We start from the raw sequence: 22,915 nt of genomic DNA, 5'->3' as shown, positions 1-22,915 counted from the left end.
AATATTTTTGATGTTATCTCAATATTTGATCATTCTGCTCCATTGTTTTTAAGACTCTTAAAATAAGCAAAATTCCAATCGAATTTCTTGATTAGAATCAATTGTCAAGGCTAAATTTGGAATTTCTAATTTTAATAAGCATGTATATCCAAAAGCTGCTGACTAGTACATACCCTGTAATGCAACGTCCGATGTCATTCACTTGAACATATTCTGTAAAATTGAATATGCAGAAAGTCTTTACCCCATAGCCAGAACTCTTTTACGTTAGTTTATCTATATTTAGCATACCAATTCGAATAAGACAGAGGTATATAAACATCTTGTTCTCTTTTAACCCACATTCCTGTTAAATACAGTGTATTAAATAACCATTAGGTTACAAATTTATTGCAATCGTCTAACTGTTCTCAGCTACTCTGCTTTTCTACAGCACTATAAATAATAAATTTACGATTTGTTTATGCTGGCGACATTCAAAATTTATTTCTTTTAATTTGATTGCTAATCAAATTTGCCTTCATTAACTAAAAACATAAAAACAGAAAAGAAAACAAATAAATTTGATAGTTAATTTGCACCTCAACTTAGCTGGAGGGTAAAATTTGAGCTCAGACATAAGCATAATTAGCAATGTGTCCCATGAAGACAATCGAATCTTTGTATTTGATGGCAAAGGCAAATGGATGATCCGCTTCAAATTTCTTCGAGCGCGAGAACAAGCCCTTCAAAACTGAGGGAGTGAGAAGAAAGAGAGAGAGAGAAAGATAGGGTATTAATTGTCAAAGAGAAATATAGCAAGCTATAGCTTACCACTCGTCTCCAGAGGCTGCTCGACGCCCGCCTCAGAGACCTCCACATGGGCCTTGTGCTCGACGTTGTTGATGAAGTGGCTGACGAACATGCGGTACATATTACCAAAGTCTCCTTCGCGGGAAAACATGGTCGTAACGCCCAGCTAGATGGAGAACAGATGAATAGATGAATAGAGTTAGACTTAGAATTTCTTCTACTACTTCAACTGCTATCGCACCTGCTTGAAAGGCTTCTCCAGGCTGAGGCCGAAAGTGACACTGAACTTGGGCAGCTCCACCTCCACTTTCTGCATGCTCATCGAGCCCAGTTCGGTGAGCAGATTCTTGCCCACCAGACTCTGTTGGAGGGCACGCAGGCCATCCTTGCGATTGGGCAGCAGTAAGATCATTGAGAACTCCTGATTTTGATAGGGCAACTCCAACACCTTGGCGTCCAGGCTGCTAACCTCGGCATAGTTCAAGTTCTGCAACGTCCACATGGTCTCCACATTGACGTTTTGGCCATCGCCCGTGCGGAAGCTGCGACTCTTTGTCTTTTCCAGCTTGAAGGCCTTCTGCCAGGGCGCGGAGAACGTGACGCCATTCACAATGACTCCCTCGGTGCGATCGTTGAGCAGCTCCGCCCTGAGTATGTCCTTAATCTGATTATTTGTCTTGGTCGCCACAGCCTGATTAATGGCAGCCGCAGTGCGCTTGTTATACGGCGGATGAAAGTCGAGCTTCTCAATGTTCGAGTCGAATTGACGTTGAGCCACATCACGAAATGAGTTCTTGAACTCCAGATTTTCGTTGATGTAGATGTTGTTGGCCAGCCGCAGATTGTTGTCGCGCGTCAGCGCCTGCTGGAAGCTGCCATGGCGCTGCGACACCTGATCCGCATCGCCAATGCCCAAGCGCATGCCCTCCTTCAGCTCTATGGCTGTCTGGCCCTTGGCCCCGAAGAAGGCCAGCGCCATCGAGGTCTGTATGGCGGCGGTGCCAATCACAACATTCTCATTGAGTCGCTCCGCACCCACTGCATTGTAGAGATCGGCAGCGAGCAGATTGCGATCCCGGGCAGCATCTAGGCCGGCCGAGGTTCTCGCTTGGCAACTGCCGAGAATTGCCAAGGAAACTGGTAAAAAGTTTTATTGTAGTAGAGTGCAAAATACTTCAGAAAAAAGGGCATATTTTAGATATTATTAAATATAGGATTTAGCTATTTTCTATTAAATCTGACAGCTTACCAAATTTGCAGTAATATTTCCATAACCAAATAATTTTTTATTTGCCTGAATATTATATAGAAATTAATCGATTTTTTGTAGGTAAATCTTTATCTAAATCTTGCTGAGACTTAACAAATATCTTTTCTCATCAGAGTCAGTTAATGCGATCTCAGATAAAATCTGATACTTGATATGCAAATGCAAAAGAGATTTGAAAGCTGGTCCCAAACAAAATATTAACAGAAGCTAATCTTTGCACAAATGAGAAGAAAACGATGTGACAAGCTCCCCAAGAGTTCTGTAATATACCATTTAGAAGTTTTTATAGCTATGAATCTTATCTCGAGTTTGGGTTCTTGTTTGCCCACACAGACAACTATTGTCATCATCAACATCTGTCACATAGATATATGCATACGAGACCATTATTTTGGAATAAAATTCCAATTAAATTATGTGTCGCGTTGTCTTGTTCGATTGTCTCTGAAGAGCCTTGATTCTGTTATGATAGACCATAAACAATCCATTAGTTCTCTTGGCTAGTTATACTGAGCAGAGATGGGGTATTCCAGCTGTGTTATAAAGCGAGTAACGTAATTGAGAAGAATCGTATGTAGAAATATACATATATTATTTATAATAATACCCAAATCTTAGCTAAATAATTTCTTATCTAATCTAACTTGACTTTCACCCAAAATATATTGCAATGATTTGGTAGAGATGCTGCGCGTAGTTTAAGGCAGTAAAGCTACTATAGATCAAAATCCAATATAATCATATTAACATATTAACATTGAACCACTTCAATACAGCTGATAAGCTTTACATTATCAGTCAAGTTCATCTTATAAAATAAAACAAATATATATATTAAATGTATAAATTTCAGTGTCTAGGGTATTCAAACGTTGTTCATTTTCATTTTGTGGTTTATTGTAATTTTTATCAATAAATCGAGCCATAAATATTGTCACTTTGCTTTTTCGTAGACCATTGAGACTGGTTTTTGTTTGTGTATGCTCGAGTACAAGTTTATAAAGATCTTATAGGCAATAATTGAGGCTTACGTAATAGGCACTGCACTGAGCTGAGCGTCATGATTGTTTCAATTTATATATATGCGAAATAAATACACATATATGTATGTGTGTATATATATTACTCTATGTGTGTGTGTGTATGTGTGTGCGTTTAGAGAAACTGTTTTCGCTTGATTAATATTTTGCGTCGTCGCGCGTTGAGCGTCCGAATGTGAACTGAATTCGTGGCTGGCTGTGAGAGACTTTTGGAGCTGCGATTACGTCTTAGATTCTCGTAAATTAGTCGATCAGCTGGCTGTTTTTTTTTTCGTCTATTGCTTTGTTTACAGATCGTTTATCACCTTGACGGAGCGCTGATAAGCCGATAACCTTTGCGCTAGACTCTGGTCCTCGATTCTAGATGTCGACCACATGGCCCGCCAGTAGCAGGGTCTTCTCATTGCCGACGGCATAGAAGAACGGATGATTGATCACCAGGGATAATGTGCTGCGAAATAGATCGGTGAAGGCAGCCACTGAAGGAGTGAGAGGGGACGGAGGGGAAAACAATAAAATGCAGCTGTAGTCAAAAGAAATACCAAAGTCTTAAGCTAAATTTGAGAGCTTACCAAAAGTTTGTCCCGCCTCACCGCCCGCCTCATTCAGCTCGAGCAGCACGGTGTGGGGCACAGCGGTCAAATGTGGCGCCGAGCTGAACAAAATTGAGCTGAATACATTGTGTAGCTGAGCCTCGGGTGTGAAGAGCTTGGACAGGCCCAGCTGCAGGCAGAGAGAAATTTTGTTGTATTATATACTATATACAGTTAGATTCAGAAACATCTTATATATATCATTTAAGAATTTAACTTACTTGCTCCAGAACCCTTCGCAGCTCGGTGTGGGCCAACAAACTGAACTTGGGCAGGGTTAAAGCGATTTTGCGTTCGCTCAGCATTCGACGTAGCTGATGCAGATCAATGCGTTGCAGCTGGCGTTCCAGTTGGGCCAAGCCCAGCGGCTGATTGGGATAAATGATGAGCAGACTGAGGCCCGCTGTGGCATAGGGCAGCTCAACGGCGCAGGCATCCAGCGAGGGCAGCTCCGCATAGCGGAGGCGATGCTGCATGAACATGGCATCCACTAGCTTGGAATTGCGGCTGCCCTCGGTAAAGAAGTTGATGCGCTGCGTCTGCTGTGCATCGAAGGCCTGGGCCCAGGGTGCGCGAAATGTGAGCGCCGAGACATGCAAGAAGGGAGTGTCCGAGCCGCTGGTGGACTCCAGCAAATGGCTGCTAACCAGCTCACCCACGCTGTAGTTGCTGCGCCTCAGGAAGTCATAGTTAATCTGCTGTGCTGTGCTTGCCCAGCTGTCGAAGTCCAGACGATGCACGCCTATGCCCAAAGCACCGGCACGCGCCTCAAACTCATCCCGAAAGCTGAAGGTGTAGCGCTGCTGAGTGTAGAGCTCGCTGAGCAGTCGCAGCTGGCAGCCGATGGCCACCTCCTGCTTCAGATCCGCCAGCAGCTGCTTGAATTGCTGCACCGACTGCTCCGGAGTACCCAAATATTGCAGCTCCAGAGCCACGCGCAGCTGCTGAGCTGTTGGCGCCGAGCTGGGCGTGACGCCAGCATAGAGCAAAGTGAGAGCCGTTTGCAGGAGCAGCGGGGAGACAGCGACATTGCTGTGTGGCTGTGCCAGGCCCAGACTCGTGGCCAGGCGCAGGCCAAAGCGTTCGGTAGATCCGCTTAAAGCAGCTGCCGGATTGCCGTTCGCACCGCTACTGAGCAGCAGCAGCAGCTGAAGCACGACAGCTGTTACGACTAGAAGTCGTCTGCAGTTAACGTAACTCATTGGGGGTATTTCCAAGCTTTAAATTGAGTTAAGATTTAAATTCAAGCTGATGCTGATGCTGTTGCTGTTTCTGTTGCTGCTGTTGCCACCAGAGCTCACACTCAATTAAAGAAACACGCGAGCCGGAAAATCAAAACAGAATGTGGCGGCGACACAGAGCCGGTTTAAGATCTACAAAAAAAACACTCAAAGTTGCTTTTAATTGAAATTCTGATAAGACAGAGCGAGCGAGAGAGGGTAGGTTGACTCCGCATGACAGCTGAATGAGATAGAATGATTATCTAGTAAGTGACCTAATTGCCAGCACTGTCAAGATTTGAGCAGATTCCGCAGATCCATTAAAGCTATTAGAAATGTATTTGTAATCAATTAACTTAAAGATATAAAGAATATTTCTCAGAGAGAATATATATTCAAACCACATATAAATAAAAATATATTATGATTAAACTATATTGCACAAATATATTCTTGGGTATCAGTAAATAAAATCGTAATGATATAAAACTTTGGGAATAAGGTTTATTCTTTCGCATAATCCATAATCCTGGGTAATCTAGTTTGAACCCCATTTTTGCCAAAATAATAATAGATCTATAATCTGCTATCTCAAATCATTTAACTCACATCATTTCAGAGAATTTCAGCTTCGGTTTAAATACCTACGCGTTCAATGAGAAAAAAACCCGTTTTTTTTCTTATCAGCAACATATTTGCGTAAACAAACATCTACAATTGATGATTCCAGTTCGTAAGTCCCCATGTTTTTATTCTACCCAAGAACTTTGCCAGTCCGTTGATTTATTATTACAATTTATTTATTTCTGTATTGTCGTGATGATGCAATGTCAACGATAGACGCTTCATTTGTCTCACTCTTAGTAGTTCTCTCAAGGGGTTTTTCGCCTTAGTCATCGGGAGGCAAACCTGTCGCTGGACTTTCCAGAGGCGCGTTGAATTGAGGAAGTTACGATTGATGAAATTTGCATTTGTTTATATGACATTGGCCATTGGCGTACGTAAAAGATTGTTATAGCTACCAGCGATCAGCTACCAGCTACCATTAATAGCCTAAGGGGCCTCTCTGCTGAGCGAAACGGGTTTGCCGAGCTTTTAGCGGGCAAAAGCCAAAGGCTAACGATTCAGCTGGAAAAGGCACAAATGCTGGGCAATCTGCGAGGTGCAGCGCAAAGGTTATCTAACACGATGAGTGTGTGTGTGTGTGTGTGTATATTAGAGTAAATGTAAAAATTACGAATACGTATTACAAATAGCAAATGCGTACAGTTAACTTAGGGGCTAAGGACGGCTCTACTGTCTAGCGTTGATCTGCGGCGGCTGGACCACATGCCCAATGAAAAGCACCGATTCAGGTGTGCGTATGGCGAACAGGAATGGATGATCGGCAATAAATTCGCGTGACTTCATTGGCAGCAGCAGCGGCACAAATTTGGCAACTATATAAAGAGATGGCATAAATAGGTGAATTTTGAATTGCAGCTGGAAGGCGTCTCAACTTACATGTGGCAGCTGCTGCCTCAGAGCCAGCCTCGTTGACATCAATGAAGGCCTTTTGCAGTATTTTAGACACTTTCACGGGTCGCATCAGTATGGTATTCACCTGTGAGTTGGCAGTGAACATGCGACGCACGCCCAACTCCTGCAGCGGAAGCGTCACATCCTGTTCGAACTCAATGCGGAATTTGGGTAGCCGCACTGCGACCATCTCTCGACGTAGACGTGCGGAGATTTGATTTAGATCCACGCGCTCCAGTTGCCGTTCCAGCTGGGGCAGACCATCCACCTGGTTGGGCAAGACGAATAGCATGGACACTTCAGTGCCGGCATAGGGCAGCTCGAGGGCTACGGCATCCAGCTCTGGCAGCTCGGCATAGGCGAACACATCGTCGTTGTACATCATGGCCACCGTAATGGCCTTGTTGCTGTTCACACGGAACTTGTCCGGCGTTGTATCCATGGCTGAAAACTCGTTTGCCCAGCGCGCCTTGAAGTAAATGGCATTGACCAGCAGTGCTTGGGTCTCATCGTCAATATCGTTGGGGCTGACCAGGTCGCGTATAATATTGCGTGTGGCGTCCGCTGCCCAGGCATTGATTCGGGCTGCCGTATTGGCCGATCGCTTCATGTTGACCCCCTCAATCTCCGAGTTGAAGTACTGATGGGCATAGCGTGCGTAATCGGGATTAACCATAGCTAGTTCATGGTTATAGAACAGCTTATTGGCCACGATCAGTTGAGCATTCTGCAGCTCTCGCTCCAGTTTTCTTACCCGCTGAAAGTCCATGGCTGTCGTCAACTGATTTTGGTCGAATTGACCAGCCGATCGAAGCTCGGTGGCCGTTTCTCCAGCTGAGACGCCGTAGAGCATGGCCAGCATAGCGTGCACCGAGGAGGGCGAATAGACGACATTACGGTTAGCATTGTTGCGCGAGATGGGCTGAAAGAGTGTGGAGCTGAAGCGCTCACGGTAATTGAACTGAGCCGGCGGACGTGTGGGACCCGACGGGCCTCTCGATTGACCAGCTGCTGACTGGTCGGTTGAGCCATCGATGCCAAGCACCGTGACGCCAGGAGTTAGAGATGCGTCCGGAGCTTCAACTGGAGCTGGCGGCTGGGCGGGATATTGTTGTTGCTGGATATTTGGTGGCAATGCTGCTGCCGGAACTGTGCCGATTCTATTCTGGGCCGGAGCCGCGACACGGGATCTGCTCTGTATCTGGTTGTCAAAGCCAGAGCGCCTGCTGAAGACGATGTTGCCATAGTCTATAATACGCTGTCCGTTCCCCGTGGCGGGTGTGAGGAACAGGCAAAGGCTAAGGCAGCTGCCCAGTAGAAGCAGCGCTGCTGATGCTGTAAAGAGATGAGACAGAGAGCATTGGTTAGAGCTTCGCACATCGGATCTTGCCGCAATTGTTCTTAGCTTACAGTATTTGTTCGGCATGGCGACCAATTACTGCGGAGAGGGAAACTCGTTTAGCTGCTGCTTTATATCTATATACACATGTGTATATATAGATAAACTTATAAAAATAATTCTTCTCCTCTGGTTTTTTTGTTTTGTTTTTTTTTTGCGTCTCGACGCGATCGTCTGTTGGGTAGCTCAGTTCGACTGCAGCTTTAAAAACAAACTGAGCTTGGCAAAAAGTTGGAGCAGCGAGAATATGCGAGCCCCTAGAAGCGCGCTGATAACCGGTCCGTAATACTGGGCTCTCCCTGCACCGCTTCCCGCAGAACAGTGGGTGCGTCAAGACGAGCACTGAGCAAATATTAAAAAAAAAGAAATAAAACTGAAACAGAAAATGTAAGAGAAACGAAACCTGTTGAGCGAAATCTAGCTCTTCGAGCTCTCCCACTCTCTCTCTGTAGCTCTCTCTGTCTCTCTCTGCTCTGCTCTCTATTTCTAACTCCCTCTCTGTCTGTTTCTCTCTCCTTCTCTGTTTCTTGGAAAACCCCGCTTATATTTAATTCTAATTACATAAAGGAAAATATGCGCTACTGCAAGTCGATCCAGGGTTTTCGATTGTGCATTGGGGTGTTACCGTTTGAAATGTGAAAAATACGTGAAATTTTTCTAAGCGATTAACAACAGCTAACAGATCACTGACTCAAGCGGAGAAGGTTCAATTCATTGACTCAGACAAGTTGGCTCTTGGAAGATTGAAAAAAAAAAAAAAAAAAAAAAACCAATTGGATCTTGTATATTTTTAGCATTCCCAGCGGATAACTGAGTGCGACTCATAACTTCTCGTTTTCCTGTTCTTAATGACGTCAAATCTAATGCCTGCCGACATTTTTATGCGTCCATAGTAAAATATTAGTCAGGCCATTCCCCATTTAACCTGTTAGTAAATGCATTTCCTAACCATTTCCTAAGAGCTACACATAAATCGTAGCGCGAGAACTAATTAAGTATTCCAAAATCCGAATGCGAGATAAAACTAGCGGTAGCGGAGACCTCACACGACCCTCTACTCTCTACGTCGTTCTTAATTATGTAAAAGCGAGTCTCAGTATGCATTTCATACGATATCAGACACACACACACACTAACACCACACACACACACACTAAGTGCCTGACCTAATTGCACGACTAAATGTGTAAACATAATTTACTCCAATTAGAGCCGATGACGCTCCGTGCCTCAATATCTTCCCCACATAAGTGAGCAATGCCACGCCCCTCCGCCACGTAACGCCCTCTCTGTGTAGCGCATGCCGCCGACATCGTCGTTGCCTCGGAAATTGGGGCAAGTGTATTGGAGAACGTGCACAGCGCAAAGATATGAGCTCCATAAAATGCAATCAATAAATTTTTGTAAAATTCTAGAGCTGTAGATAGAGCTCGGCAGCAGGTTGTTGTAATAATTACGACGGCTGAAGGCGCAGAAGAAAGAGTTCAAAGTGAAACATGAAAAATGAAATAAAAAAGGAAGACAGTTTGCTGCCTGCTGCTTGAAGGGTTGTCGCACATAGAGAAACACAAAAAGTTCCAGTTATGCGAAACAATTTTTTGCTTATCTTTTCGCTTGACTGTTTTTTGTCATCTCTGTCATATTTGGACAGCTGTCTCGAAGGCACTTGAAAAAGTTAATTTCATGCACTGCAAAAATTGCATTAAAACTTGCAGCAAACTGTTTTCTCTACAGACTTTTATTTGTTGAATTCCATAATATTGGTATATATGTACATTTCCATATATTGTATTGTATTTTCATAGTATTTTATAAAACTTTTATTTTTTTATTTTTTTTATTTTTTTTATATATAGCCAATATATAATCAAACTACTGATCTTATTATGTATTTCAACAGTTCTCTGTTTATATAGCTTTTGAGACTGTTTGACTCTCGGAAGCAGTATCAATGTTGATTGATCATCTCATTGATGTTAAGAGACTCATCAAGCCCGCTTCAGCTCTATATTATAGGTCATGTTCATGTATATGCCTTCCTTTCTATGAAACAGTATACCCTTTTCAAACCATATTTAATGAGCAACAAATGTCATTTATACCACATCGATCCATCATGCTCATCTACTTCCCAAGCAACATCTGTTGCCACAGATCCATAAAGCATAAATTATAGATATTACTAAATAGGTTCATAAATATTTATCTCAATTAATTTTATGCACAGAAGACATATGCATAAAATAATGCTAAATTGCCAATCTCGATTTAATAAAATGCTCATTTAGATTATTGCCTTTAACGACGGCAAAGCATAGTGTAAACTAAATGTAAGTAGAATTAACTGAATGGCGATTGCGATACGCTCAACACAAGACAGAGCTATGCCGAAGCATATATGTCTTGCAGGCAGTGTTCCAGTTGCGAATGCGATTCGGCAGCTGCATAGATAACATCTTAATAGTCAGGGTCAGGGACAAGGTCAAGCTGTGGGTTCAAGGCGCAGATTCACAGATATGTGCATGTTGCCACAATTTGTATGCAACATGTTGCCACTGTTGCTGTTGCTGTTGTTGTTGCTGTTGCTGTTGCTGCTGATCAACCACAAAGCAATTTGTTGGCTACACAAGCAAAAGCCGCAGTTGCAGTCGCAGTCGCACTTAATTAATTTGCGTGTTAAGTCAGTCGAGCATTAAACTGATAGCCGTACGAAGCAGACTGAAGGACTGACACTGGCAGGCACTGTGACGGTGGGCTCGAAGAGCTTGCACAGTGGTTACAGTGGTTACAGTGGGTGCCACGCCGGTCAGCTGGCTGCGCCTGCGCGCCGCACAACTTTGTCATTTTCATTTGTGCCCCGTCAGCTGCAGCTGCAACTCTGCTGCTCTCTCTCTCTCTCTCTACCCACTCTCTTTCCTCTCTCTCTCCCTCCTCCCTATCACCTTGTTCATTTCTGCATCTTTGTTGTTGGCGTTGCTTACAACAAAATCGCATTAAATTACACGTTTGCCGCACGATTTCATTTTGCATATTGTCGTATATATGCAAGTCTGTACCGCATGTTTCCCTGTATGCATATAATTACGGTCATAAATCAGAAAGCGTATTTGCAATCACAATATTTACACTTGTCCCTCAAATGTGCAATTGCCAATTTGCCAGTGCCAATGCTGGCTGCGCGGGCGGACAAGTTGCAACAAATTGCGTTGAGCTGTTGTCGAGGGGAGCGGCAAGAAGAAGTCAAATGTACAGTTAAGCAAGGTAAAGGCATGTCTAGGGTAAAGGTGCGAGAAATTCTTTCAAAATTCTACAACTGCAGACACTACTATGAAAAGAGAGCATTAATGACCACTAGAGTCGAGGCCGCGGCATGCGATTTGAGCTGGGAAAGGAAGCGGCTTTTGCATATGTGACTTGCTTGTTTCCCTATAGAATGATTCATAAGGCCATCTTTGGAAACGAATATGTCATGGAGTGTCGCTCTTTTGGCCATCTGAAGACAGTCAGAGATGTTGACTATATAAGCAGAAATCATTTGTAGTCATTGCATAAGCAAGTTCTATGTTGTTGCATGTCACGAGTCGGTAGCTATCAAAATGTAGAACTTTCTTAAGTCCCACAGTCCCCATCAGTTTCCTGCTCAATGGGCTGTTAATTATCGTTTCAGAATTGTCGCCTGCTTAAATGACTTCCGAAATATGCATGCAGTTAGCTCTGTAACAGCATGCATATTCTTGCATGCCTCGTCTGCTTATTGGCCAATGACATGCTCGAGTGCTGCATAAAGCAGCGAAAGTTTCATGAACTGCAGCTAATTGGCCTTCTAATGTAATTGTATAAAGAACGTGTTGTTATTTTTTCAAGCGTATTTAGCCAGTTTGGCAGGCAAGCAAATATATGTATGTGTGTGCGTGTGTTGCCAAGTTTGTGCTGCTGGCCAGACGTTACACAGGAATTGCGTGCCTCAGCCTGCACATAAATACATATATGTGTACATATGTATAAATATTATATATTATATCTACATACTCCCTTCAGCCAGCAAATGTTTTGCGTTCTTTTTTTAACGAGCTTGTTGAAAGTTGTTGCAACTGGCCGCAAGTTGTCTGCTGGCTGCCGCATGCTGCGAGCTCATCTGTCAACTTGCCTCAAAGATCATAACTGCCTCTCAGCCCGGCTGGACCGCATCCGGAGTTGCATCAATTAAAGCGACATAAAAGTTCTAGGGAAACTATAATTTTCATGCAACTTAATCACAGCGGCATTTTGTGAAAGCCCATAAATCCAAGCGAAGCAAAGATTCATACTCTGACTTGGACATGGACTACGACTCTGACTTGGTGTTGCTGATGCTGCTGCCGTTGCTGTTGTTGTTGTTGTTGCGGCTGTTGTTGTTGCTGTGCTTATGCGTTTAGCTGCATTTATAGAAATTGCCTGTACCCCAAAAAGTGGACACGGATAGCAGCCAAAGCCGAAGTAGAAGGCGGACTGGGTCCGGCAGGGGGGTGGCTGGGCGGTAATCGCCGTTTAAATTTGTTCTTCGTGATGCAATCATTTTGATGAGCATCCGATGCAGCCGCATCCACAACTGCAACTGGTTCTAGCTCGCTGTCTCGCCCTCTCTCTGTTTCTCCCTCTCTCTACCTATCTCTCTCTCTCTCTCTCTTTCAGTGTTCTTCTGTTGCCTGCAACGCTTCGTACGTTAGGCGCCATAATGGGCTAAGCTTAGCACACAATCACACACACTTGCACACACTTACACAAACTTACACCCACACACATTTGGCCAAATGCTCGCACTGAGGTCAGCTACGCTTTTGGCCATTGTTCTGTGCGCTTTTTGGGTTGGTCTCTCTGTGCCAACTGCGCCGCCAGCTAACAAAGTGCTTTTTGTATTGCCCAATGCCGCTGAGAATAGGGTATATGCAGCTAAGGCTACAGCATGGGCGAGTTCAGTTAAGTAGAGATCTAGAAAAGAAAGAAGGCCCGTATAGGCAGGAGACAGTTAGGAAAAAAAGAGAGATATTTTTTAAGGTGCGCCTAATGTTACTATGAAAGATTGCAATTACTTTGTTTTTGGGCTAACAATTTTTTAACATATAATATAATTATTTTGTATTATAGTAGCAATTGAACTATTGAAAAATAAAATAAATAAATAAATAAATATAAAATATAAATACAACTTTTACATAATAAGCTTTCTCAATTCAAAAGTTTTCAAAAGAGTATTTCACAGTTTCATTATTTCCCCAGAAATTTTCTAAATTTTGGCTGCCTATATTTTTGGTGGTCTCTCTTGCTGCGTGTTGCTGTAGCTGATGCCATTGTTGTTGTTGTTGTTGTTGTTGTTGCTGCTGCTTTTTTGTTTTTATTGATCCAAATTTGAGGTTGCAAATTCGTTAGGCCAGCGTTTCCTTATCGCCCAGCATTCCATGGGCAGCCAAATGGTAAGCATAGGCTTAAGCGTAAGCCTAATGATTGCGCCGGCCAGGCTCTCTTTAGCCAGTTTGTTGTTTCAAGCTGGAGTCGGGCCTGCAGCATGGCCAATTGCTATAATTTGGCCACGCTGCGACTGTAAGTTCGGGACAAATGTTGGTGCTTAGATTTAAATAAACAAGCTGGCAGCCGAGTTTGCCAGGCCGCCGACTAATGAGCACAAAGATTTGCGGCAATCATGTGGCATGGCCGTTAGAATTCCAATCAGTTAACGCCTAATTGAGGCGTTGCCCAGCCCAGCCACGCCCCAAGCAGCATGCAACGCATGTGCATACATACATACACACATATATATATATGTATAGATATTTAAGACACGATTAACCGGCGAATAAAAAGTGGATGTACTTTGTATTATTTTATGCTTTTTATGCTGTTTCGCTTTTTGTTTTCGTGTCAATATATCAAAATGCGGAACCCGTTCATTAGACCGACCGCCAGCTGACGTGCCAACATGGCCCAACAACAAAAACAATGTTGCAGACACAATATAATAATGATGAATTGCGGTATTATCGCACGGTAATACCCTGGCCTAGGCCCCACTAAGAAAAACACAGAGCCAACAAAAAACTGGAGCAGCCGCACGAACATGTAAAAGTGCATGACAGAGACCCAGAGGCTCAGGCCCATACCCAAGCCCATACCCAAGCCCAAGCTCAAGCAAGACTGAAGAGCCAAGACCCAAGAGCAAATACTAAATTGGCAGACGAGAGACACGAAGGTCTTGCCACAACAGTCTCGAGACATGCGGCACGTACTCAAAATGCATCGACAGCACATGGAGCGGGGCACACGGCAAATGGAACTAGACCGAAACTAGAATTTTATGCTCTGACTTCGCAAGCGCTGATGATTTATTTAAATTGCGAAAGCCAGCCCGAAGAATATGGGCGACACGTAGTGCTGGCCAATTTCCGCGACAGCTTAATTGAATTAGGCCCTGGGAAATATTCGTGCACCCAGACAACAAGGCGTATACGCAATGCGCAATTGGAAAACTCATTTGCAGTTGCAGCGCTTGTGGCGGCACACCCAAAAAATATATAAAATAAAATAAAACTCAAATAAAAATAAAGGCGTTGCACTTTAACATTTGTTGCCACAGTTTGCCACAGACTCTGGGCAATTAAAGCTGGAGCTGTTTTTGTTTGTCGCCCAAGAGCAAGGCGAAGCCCCTCTCTGGCTGGGGGCAACAACCGAGAGCGGCGGCTCGCCAATGTGCATCCGAGCGCATTGCAATCGTATTTGACATTTAGACAAACAGCAAAGGCAGCTGGCAAGCTGGCAAGCTGGCAAAGCTAACTAACTGGCAAGCTGGCAAGCTGGCTAACTGGCAGAGAGCAAAAGCAATTTAAAAGCTGCAGGGATTTGGCCATAACTGTATTAAGGCCGCTGAGATTGAGGCCTGACTCGCTGCCGCACCTTTGGCGGCCTGTCAAACTGGCCTCTCAGCCTCGACTAGCGATGGCCGATATAGTTTAGTGCGAGGACAAGACAAGACTAGGCGTAATCGCACGAATCACGAAATAAGATCGGACACGAAAAGGTTTTTAATAGGAAATAGTTCATTGAGAGATTATTTGTAGGGAGATTGATATGGCTAAGTTTAAGAAAGGCAATGTCAAATATCTAATAAAATAACAAAAAATTAAAAGTTTAATAAAAATTAAATAATTAAATAACTACATAAAAACAAATAAATTAAAATAAATAAAAAAAAAATCAAAAATAATAAATTTTAATAAAAATGAAATAATTAAATAATTGTATAAAACCAAATAAATTAAATATACATATTTTTTTTTTTTTATAAATTTCATATTCATATTTTATGGAGTGTATATGTCACAATATCTAATATAATAATAATAATAAAAAGAATTTAATAAAAAAAATAGTGAAGAAATAATAAAAAAAACACAAAAAAATAAAATTAATAAATAAAAGAAATTCAATTTACCCCTTAAAATGTTTATTGCACCATGCCATGTCAAAGTTCCTAGTAAGCTGCGTGTTACATCAAGAGTCCATCGTTTTCATTACATCAAGAGTCCATCGATTTTGTATTATCACATAACTTACTCAGACTTTTGCTTTTCATGCTGTTTCACAACATACTCCAAATAAAGTTCGGATCACGAACATGTTTTCTTAAGCGTGTCACGCAGCCAGCGCTTGAATCGAAAAGAAAACCAGCAACAGTTGCTGCTGCTGATGTTGCTGCTGTTGCTGCTGCTGCTGTTGCTGCTGCTGCAAGCCGGCAAACAGTTTTGACAATTTGGCTGCAACTTCTGACTATTTGTATAATTGGCATTTCTAATTTATCAAATCTTCAAAATGTGCCGACGTCAACGCAAGCGCATTGGGAATCGCCCCAATAGAACAGGCCATTATGTTAGCTCGCAGTTGGTAGCAGACGTTAAATTCACGATCAGCACTGAGCTCTTGTATTTTGTGGGCAGTTGAGCGTGAGTAATCAGAAAGCCAAGCTCGTTGCATAAATATATATATATATAATGAAACTGGTTTGGGCGGTCAGAATAGACATAGACACATGGATACACAGCCGCAGCGAGAGTCAGAGCCAGAGACAGAGTTACACAGATACAATTGCAGCTCGAATGAAACCAGTGTTGCCATAATGCTTGTCATAAATTCTCCAAATTACCCAACACGTCGCGCAATGTCGCGCAGTTCATATATATACATATATATGTATGTCTCTCTGGGCCTTGGAGTATCTGCGCTGATTGCGAGTTGTGTGACAGCGTGCGCTAAATTGAGTTTATGTACTTCACTTGCTTAAAGGATTAATTGTGCTCGGACTTAGGCGCCTGATTGAATGCGCAGTCGCAGCGCAGCTTTGTGTCAGTTCATCAAAGCCGCTGCGATGCCTGATACCCTGCAATTTGACAGACAGCTGCAGCATGTTGTGAAAGTTAACTCGAGTTCAAGTCAATTGAAGCTCGACTTCAATTAATGCCAGATTGAGTAAAAATTCATTGCTCGCTTATTTTACAGCGTCAATTGAAGTTGTGCCGTAAAAATTTGGAATATTATGATGAATTCTGAGGAACGAATGAGGCATGTTTTACACACCAGAGCATAATTAGTTTTTATGGTTTTTGAAAAGCATGTTGCGCTGTTCGCTACACGCTACTAACTTGGCCAAGAGCAGGGCTTTAACAAATTGCTTGAGTTTATGGGCCAACATTTTCGAAACATTTGCGTTGCGGCCACTTCAAGGCACTCACTTCGTCGTCGACAGTCCCAAATGTCGGAGACCTTTTCGCTTTGTAGGCAGTAGCTCAAGTTCCTAGCCAAGGCCCACGCGCCTAGCCAAATCGGCTGAACTGCTGAAGGCCTACCTAGCGGAACGCTTTACCGTTGCTGTGGGCTTGTTGCTGCCTTCTTATTGTCGTTGTTGTTGTTGTTGTTGTAGTTGGCCTTTTGCATGTGGGCAACAAACACACACGCACACAGACTCAAGCATTCGGCACTCGCAAAGCGCGATCGTATTCGCTTCAGCACTGGCTACCATGTATCCATCCATATTCATGCGCATTACGCACATTTGCGTAACAGTTTCAAGTGCACGAAGCTCTGTGTGTAGTTGAGAGTTGAGAGTCTCAAGTGCGAGGCGAGCACATCCGAAGTCATCAGTCGTCAACAAACTGTTTATACTCTGTAAAAAATGTTGAGTTTTCGAAATGTGGGCTGAGCTGTATATATGGAAATAGAGAATAAAAGAGAGAGAGAGAGAGATAGATAGAGTGAGTGAGGCAGAGAGATAGATAGACAGATAAAGAGAAAGAAGGAGAGAGAGAGAGAGAGAGTGAGAGGGAGATTATAACACATGTATGTAAATGTATGTGAAAGGAAGAGATATATAGACAATGAGAGAGAATGAAGTGAAGGCGAGATAGATATAAAGAGATATTGAGTAAAAGAGAGAAATATCTATATATTTAGATAGTTTGGGTGAGAACGAAAAAATGATAAAATATATTGAGATAGGGAAAAGAAGCAAAAAATGCAGTTATATATGAGTATATCTGTACTGTAATACTTAAATAAGCGTATACTTTGAGTTAAATTGGATCGTATATAAAGCAGACATTAAGTTTTCGACAATTCATTTCACAGGGTAAGCCTAGTCTGGCATTTGCCACACGCACAGTTAACTTGTTTTTTCTTCTTCTTGTCTCGAAAAACTCATGTTGTTGCTGGTTCTCATGTTGTTAATACACATTTATATTATGGCTGTTGTTGTCGTTGCTGTTGTTGTTGTCAGCATTACGCAGCAATTCCAAGTTTTTCAAGTGCTTACAAAACTTCGAAACTCTGAAATTGTGTGTTTCATTTCTGAACGCAGCAGCTCGCACAGCGCGATGCCGCGCGGGTAATGAGAGAGCAGGGAGTAAGTACTCCAATGGCTCGAACCGGTTCTCATTGTGCTAAAGCCATTTTATCCAATTTAAAATTAACTGTGTTTTGATTAATACACTATTATTGAGCGCTGCATGTGTCTATAAATTAGTTGCATGTATTTGTGTATGTGTGTGTGCGTTAAATTTCTAATGAATATGTTAAATGATGGCCGCATGCAACAGCGAACCATCGATGGCAGCTGCTGCTAGAGCGATTGCAATTGCAAGGCTTTAAGCTAAAATTCGAGTTATTTATGAGCAGTTTGCAGAGCTAATTGGCCTAATTATGGTGGCGGCCTAAACGCTGCAGCAACAGCCCATCAATTGCAACCAGCGACTGCAATTCACACTTCCGCAATTGCAGCGGCTTCAACTGCCACAGAGTTTATTTTATTTTTTACGGTTTTATTTATATTTTTTTTTGCCTTGTACCTTTGGCGATTGGCCTTAACGGCAAACAACAAAGGCTGAGACACCAGCAGGCAGCCAGATACAGAATCGCGGCTCAGCACCGCCGCAGCCGCTGGCCTGCTGTATGTCTGCCAACGTCGTGACTAATTACATGCGACATAAAAGCCAAAAGGAAAGGAGTCGGCTCAAGCGACAGGCTCTCCCATACGTAATTGTTGATACAATAAAGCGAAGAGAGAAGCAAAGAAAAGAAAAAAGCAAAGACTGCGCTGCAATCGCCAAACAATAACAGCGAAGCCTGCAAAGTCTACAAAGTCTGGTCTGTAATTGGCAGACAGCCTAGTCGAACTCTTGGCCATATGTACGGATACTATATAAGAGCCGCTTGACAATTCAATAAAACTGCGACAGTTGAGCTGAGCTGCGGTTAGTTGGCAGCTCAGGTTGCCAGTTGCCAGTTGCAAGTTGCAAGTTGTTTGGGACTATCCTAATTATGCCGTTGTGTTTATGTGATGGGGCATTGTCAAATTTAAGAGACAGCGCGCAGGAGCAGGCGAAGGAGAAAGAGACAAGTCTATGACTAGCTAATGAAACAGCACGTTTTATGGGCGAAAGCTGTCAGCGGTTGCTGTTGCACTCACAGTTGCAGTTGCAGTTGTTGCTGCTGCATTTACAGTTAAACCCAAAACAGTTGACAACTAATTGAATTCCACTTGGCCAACAAATTTGCATGACCCCGCCCACAAGGCGACTCATTACGTCTGCACTTGGTAGCCATCGACATCGACAGATCTTGGTGCAGAGTTTAAGATAATTTATGTATTTTTAGCTGCTGCTGCTGCTGCGGCTGCTGCTGGCATTTTGTTAGTTGGCTTTCTGGTTCTCCTCACGAACGCCCACCATCTGGCTGGCACACGAAAATAGCGCAAAGTAGTGCATCAATAAACAATAACAATGCCCGTTTGCTACAAAACAGGAAAAAATGCCCAGATATACAACGAGAGAGAAAGAGATCTGGCCGGGTCGGGCCGTGCCACATGTGCGGATGCTGCGGATGTTGCAACTGCCGCTGGCTGTCGACAACAACAGTTGCCAGAGTCCAGGAGCAGCACTCCATAGCTGTTCCATGTAACCGAACGCTGCTTGTCAATAAAATAAAACGAAATAGAAAAAAACGATAAAGGAAAAAAAAGAAAATGAAACAAAAACTAAACTCGAGCAAGGCGCAACATGTGCAACAGTTGCAAGTTGCAGTGGCCCGCAGCAAAGTGAAAGAAATCGCCGCCAATAGCGGAAATATTAGCCTTCTGCTTGACTGGCGAGCAGCGGCTAACAGCAATGGAAACGAAGGTCCATAAAATATATGCACCTACCCAGCATCCCAATTGCCTAGGAGGGGCAAGAAGGAGAACAAACGAATGCAGGAGCAGCAGCAGCAGCAGCAGCAGCAGCAGCAACTGAACTAGAAACCATGCAGACAATGTGTTTATTATTGCATTTGTGGCAAAGGCGCGCGAGATGCGGCTCACAGATTGCACGCTATTTGCGAATATTAAAAGCCATTTTATTAATTGACCAAAACTAATATTATGACTGAGCATGTGGAGTGCTTAAATTATTTCATTATCTGCAAATGGAAACTGAGTCAGCGATGACTGAAATAGCATTTAAGTGCGTTCAGCTGCAGCAGCAGCAGGTGAGCAAAAGTAGATTATGAATGCGTTAATTAAGTGGATTAGGATTAGAGAAAATTGTGGGAGGGGTGCATTCAGTGGTGCGTAATTAATTAGTTGACTTGAAGTGGAATTTAAAGAACTATTTTTTTTTCCTTTTTTTTTCAAATATTATTATAATAAAGCATTTAATTCTTATTTATAATGTTTACTCATAAAATTGGTATATTATAAATAAATATACATATATGAATTTATATAAATAAAAATTAAATTTGTAAATATTGAATTTAAATTTAAAGCTAAAAACTGAATTCAATATTAACATATTTATACTTATATAAGACAGTTGAAAATTTTATTTAATTTCTGGTAATCAGAAACCCTCTCAACTGTACCTCATTCGTTATTAAAATGGTACCTTTTGTAATAAACCTTTTTCACAATTCCCTCAAATTTCAATTTGAATTCTTAAAAAGGCATACGCAAAATATAAATAATTTATAACTAATCAGCTTAGTTTTTGAAGTATGTTAGCCCAACTGATGGACTAGGGTAGCATTTCACTCGCTTCAGTTTCCACAACCGCACAGGTTGAGCATTCTCGCCAGCCTCTGGCACGTGGGAAATTCCACAAAAATCGGCTCAATTGTATGTTACCCCATTTATCGTTTAACTGTTAACCGGCTGCTCATCATGGTCATGATGTCCTAATCCAATTGTCGCTGAAAGGCGAAGTCCGTAACTGGCGACCGGCACACCATGTTAGAAGTCAACATACCAAATGCCTTGACAGAACAACAACCAGGAGGACAACAACAATTCGATTGTGTTAAATCAAATGAAGCGTAATTTTTACTCAATTTATGAGGCAAACTGCAGCAGCTGACGGGGGAGAGAAGGGAGTGTGAGAGGAGCAGGCAGAGTGCCAGTTACACCGTTACTAACCCCAATCCCCATGGAACGCTTAGGCTGTCAATCGTGCAGCCGCCGTCGCCGCCCACATCCCGTCGCCCCATCATCCTCCACTTGAGCACTGACAGACAGAGCCATTGGGGGTTGGTTGGTTGGTTGGTTGCTTTGACTTTGACGTGGATTTTGATGTGACTTTGGCTCTGGCCTCGGGTAAATCATATTTCTATTAATGACTTGCATATTTATGAGCTGCACACCCACCCACCCAACCACACACCCACAAACACACACACACACACACATAGAAGTGAGTGCAAACAAGCTGATTTTAATAATAAATAAACAAACATAAATACAAATAGGCATTTAATGCGTAGCATTTGTTTGACGAGCTGATGCTGCGCCGATGGCGATATTCTTGGCCAGAGTCCTAAATTTCTTTGACTTTGACTTCAGTTCTATGCTGCGGGCCAACACAAACATTTAACTGGAATTCGAGCAAGCGATTTCGAATTAAATGCCTACTAAAAGCCATAATAAACGTAGAACAAGGTAGAGGCGTGCCACAGCAAGGGAGGCGGGGTCAACTAGAAATGCTGCCTTTGATGTGCCTGTGGGATTTGGTAATATCAACATGTGGCTACGATGTCTAACGACGCGTAGAAACTCTTTAAATAAACAACAAAGCCGGAAAGGAAGTTGCCAAACAACAGCAGCAACAGCAACAGCAACAACAACAACAACAACAGCAGCATCTATGAGAAGTATGAGCATTTGCATATGGCTTCTATTTCTTTAGCTACTTTTTTTTTGGCACACAACAGTTTTAGCAGCGAGTGTAACGACCCAGAGCAAAACCGGCCATAAAATGCCTAAAAAAGCGCCAAAAGAAAGAAATGAGAAATTGGCAACGGACTAAGAGATACCTCGTAAAGTTTGGAAAACAGTTGAACGAGCTGTGATGCAAGAGAATTGACAGTTTTAGAAACAGATAATGGGAGATTGAGAGAAAGAGAGCCATATATATATGAAGAATGTGACGTATATGTTGAATATAAGCAATCTTTCTTTCACTCTTTTAGTCATTGCAATGTCTAATGCAGACAATGCATTGTCTGTCTCTTACTCTCTTTTTCTATCTGACACTTTCTGTCTCTATTTCTCCTGTTATCTGTCTCCCCCTTTCTATTCTAAACAGAATATGTCTGACATTACTGATCTTTACATATATGAAACTATATCTAGATCTATATACCCCTTTTGACTTAGCTCCCAGAGTATATCAAATAGTGCTCACTTCCAGTACTCATTTTTCTTAAATTTTTCGTATACACATATTTGATGGCAACTACTTTTGTGTGGCCCATTCGCAGAGTATTTCCCACATCAGACCCGGGCGACACAGCAATGAGCATATCAAAGTCATGCAAGCCCGCTAATAGCTCGCCCATAATGAAGTGCTAAAGCAATATGATGAGACGCGGCGAGGCTTGCTAATGAAAATGCCAACTGGCATGTCAAGATAGCAGCTACACTTTGGCCGAGGCTAATAGAGCCAACTCATTAAACGCATTGCTTCTGCTCGCTAGATACCATCTCTGAATTGTTGATAATGCTTTGCAATTAAATAGAGGCAACAGTAGCAACAAATGGGATAGCAGTGCTCAAGGTAAATGAACTTTTAACAATTTATAATTGACATCGGAAATGCCAGAGAAACTATAGAGGTAACTGCGAATTGAAATCGGAAATGCCCAGATTAGTCGGATCTTTAATGCCAATATATGTACAAATGCTTCTAGCTAAAAGCTCTAAATGATTTGTGGGAAAAACTGTTTAGAGATGCTAGATAGGGGCTTGGCAAATATATGACTAGATTGCCAGCTGTATATTGCGGATGGCAGCCGGATCAGTTCAGGAGTTTTTAAACAGTTCCTTTTTATGCACAATATCTCAATATTTTAATTTAATTTAATCTGGAATGGAATTTATGGCAATTCAAGAAATATTTGTATATTCTTCTGAGTCATATTGCCTCTTATACCAGACTTCCGACTGAAAATTCAATCTAAGAATATCTGACTAGTTATTTGGCTTTACTTGTGGCATGTATGTACATATGCTGTACTGCATTAGCTTTCGTGTAATCCCC

At 42.5% G+C, this 22,915-nt stretch overlaps 4 protein-coding genes across 4 annotated transcripts in view; 1 reads left to right on the top strand and 3 right to left on the bottom strand.

Annotated features, from left to right (window-relative positions):
* pk (prickle) overlaps positions 1–22,915 on the top strand; it is a 77,994-nt gene that overhangs the window by 1,856 nt on the left and 53,223 nt on the right. The gene's annotated exons all lie outside the window — the stretch shown is intronic.
* Positions 457–3,237, bottom strand: Spn43Ab (Serpin 43Ab). Its single transcript, XM_018012421.2, has 4 exons — positions 3,094–3,237; positions 1,034–1,929; positions 814–958; positions 457–733 (listed from the first exon to the last, which is right to left on the bottom strand). Exons 1-4 carry the CDS (start codon positions 3,122–3,124, stop codon positions 612–614), a joined length of 1,194 nt encoding a protein of 397 aa, XP_017867910.1. The 5' UTR covers positions 3,125–3,237; the 3' UTR covers positions 457–611.
* On the bottom strand, positions 2,631–5,042 carry Spn43Ad (Serpin 43Ad). Its single transcript, XM_018012420.2, has 3 exons — positions 3,917–5,042; positions 3,675–3,825; positions 2,631–3,581 (listed from the first exon to the last, which is right to left on the bottom strand). The coding sequence occupies exons 1-3, from the start codon at positions 4,895–4,897 to the stop codon at positions 3,463–3,465; spliced, it is 1,251 nt and encodes a 416-aa protein (XP_017867909.2). The 5' UTR covers positions 4,898–5,042; the 3' UTR covers positions 2,631–3,462.
* On the bottom strand, positions 5,694–8,065 carry nec (necrotic). The gene is made up of 3 exons (XM_018012418.2): positions 7,844–8,065; positions 6,419–7,768; positions 5,694–6,354 (listed from the first exon to the last, which is right to left on the bottom strand). Exons 1-3 carry the CDS (start codon positions 7,857–7,859, stop codon positions 6,209–6,211), a joined length of 1,512 nt encoding a protein of 503 aa, XP_017867907.1. The 5' UTR covers positions 7,860–8,065; the 3' UTR covers positions 5,694–6,208.

Source organism: Drosophila arizonae, chromosome 5 (genome assembly GCF_054131065.1).
Source record: "Drosophila arizonae isolate 15081-1271.41 chromosome 5, UAZ_ARI_1.0, whole genome shotgun sequence".
Classification (NCBI taxonomy): Eukaryota; Metazoa; Arthropoda; class Insecta; order Diptera; family Drosophilidae; genus Drosophila; species Drosophila arizonae.
The sequence above is the reverse complement of the archived record's forward strand: the minus strand, read 5'-3'. Positions and strand labels throughout refer to the sequence as shown.

Excerpts from the sequence above, each read along its gene's own strand:
- Spn43Ab (XM_018012421.2), bottom strand. The coding sequence starts at position 3,124 with ATGACGCTCAGCTCAGTGCAGTGCCTATTAC. Across the intron at positions 1,930-3,093 it reads CTCAGTGCAGTGCCTATTAC|TTTCCTTGGCAATTCTCGGC; the intron begins GTAAGCCTCAAT and ends ACTTTTTACCAG. Across the intron at positions 734-813 it reads GCAGCCTCTGGAGACGAGTG|TTTTGAAGGGCTTGTTCTCG; the intron begins GTAAGCTATAGC and ends TCACTCCCTCAG.
- Spn43Ad (XM_018012420.2), bottom strand. The coding sequence starts at position 4,897 with ATGAGTTACGTTAACTGCAGACGACTTCTAGTCGTAACAGCTGTCGTG. Across the intron at positions 3,826-3,916 it reads TGCGAAGGGTTCTGGAGCAA|CTGGGCCTGTCCAAGCTCTT; the intron begins GTAAGTTAAATT and ends CTCTGCCTGCAG. Across the intron at positions 3,582-3,674 it reads TGAGGCGGGACAAACTTTTG|TGGCTGCCTTCACCGATCTA; the intron begins GTAAGCTCTCAA and ends TCACTCCTTCAG.
- nec (XM_018012418.2), bottom strand. Across the intron at positions 6,355-6,418 it reads TGAGGCAGCAGCTGCCACAT|TTGCCAAATTTGTGCCGCTG; the intron begins GTAAGTTGAGAC and ends CTCTTTATATAG.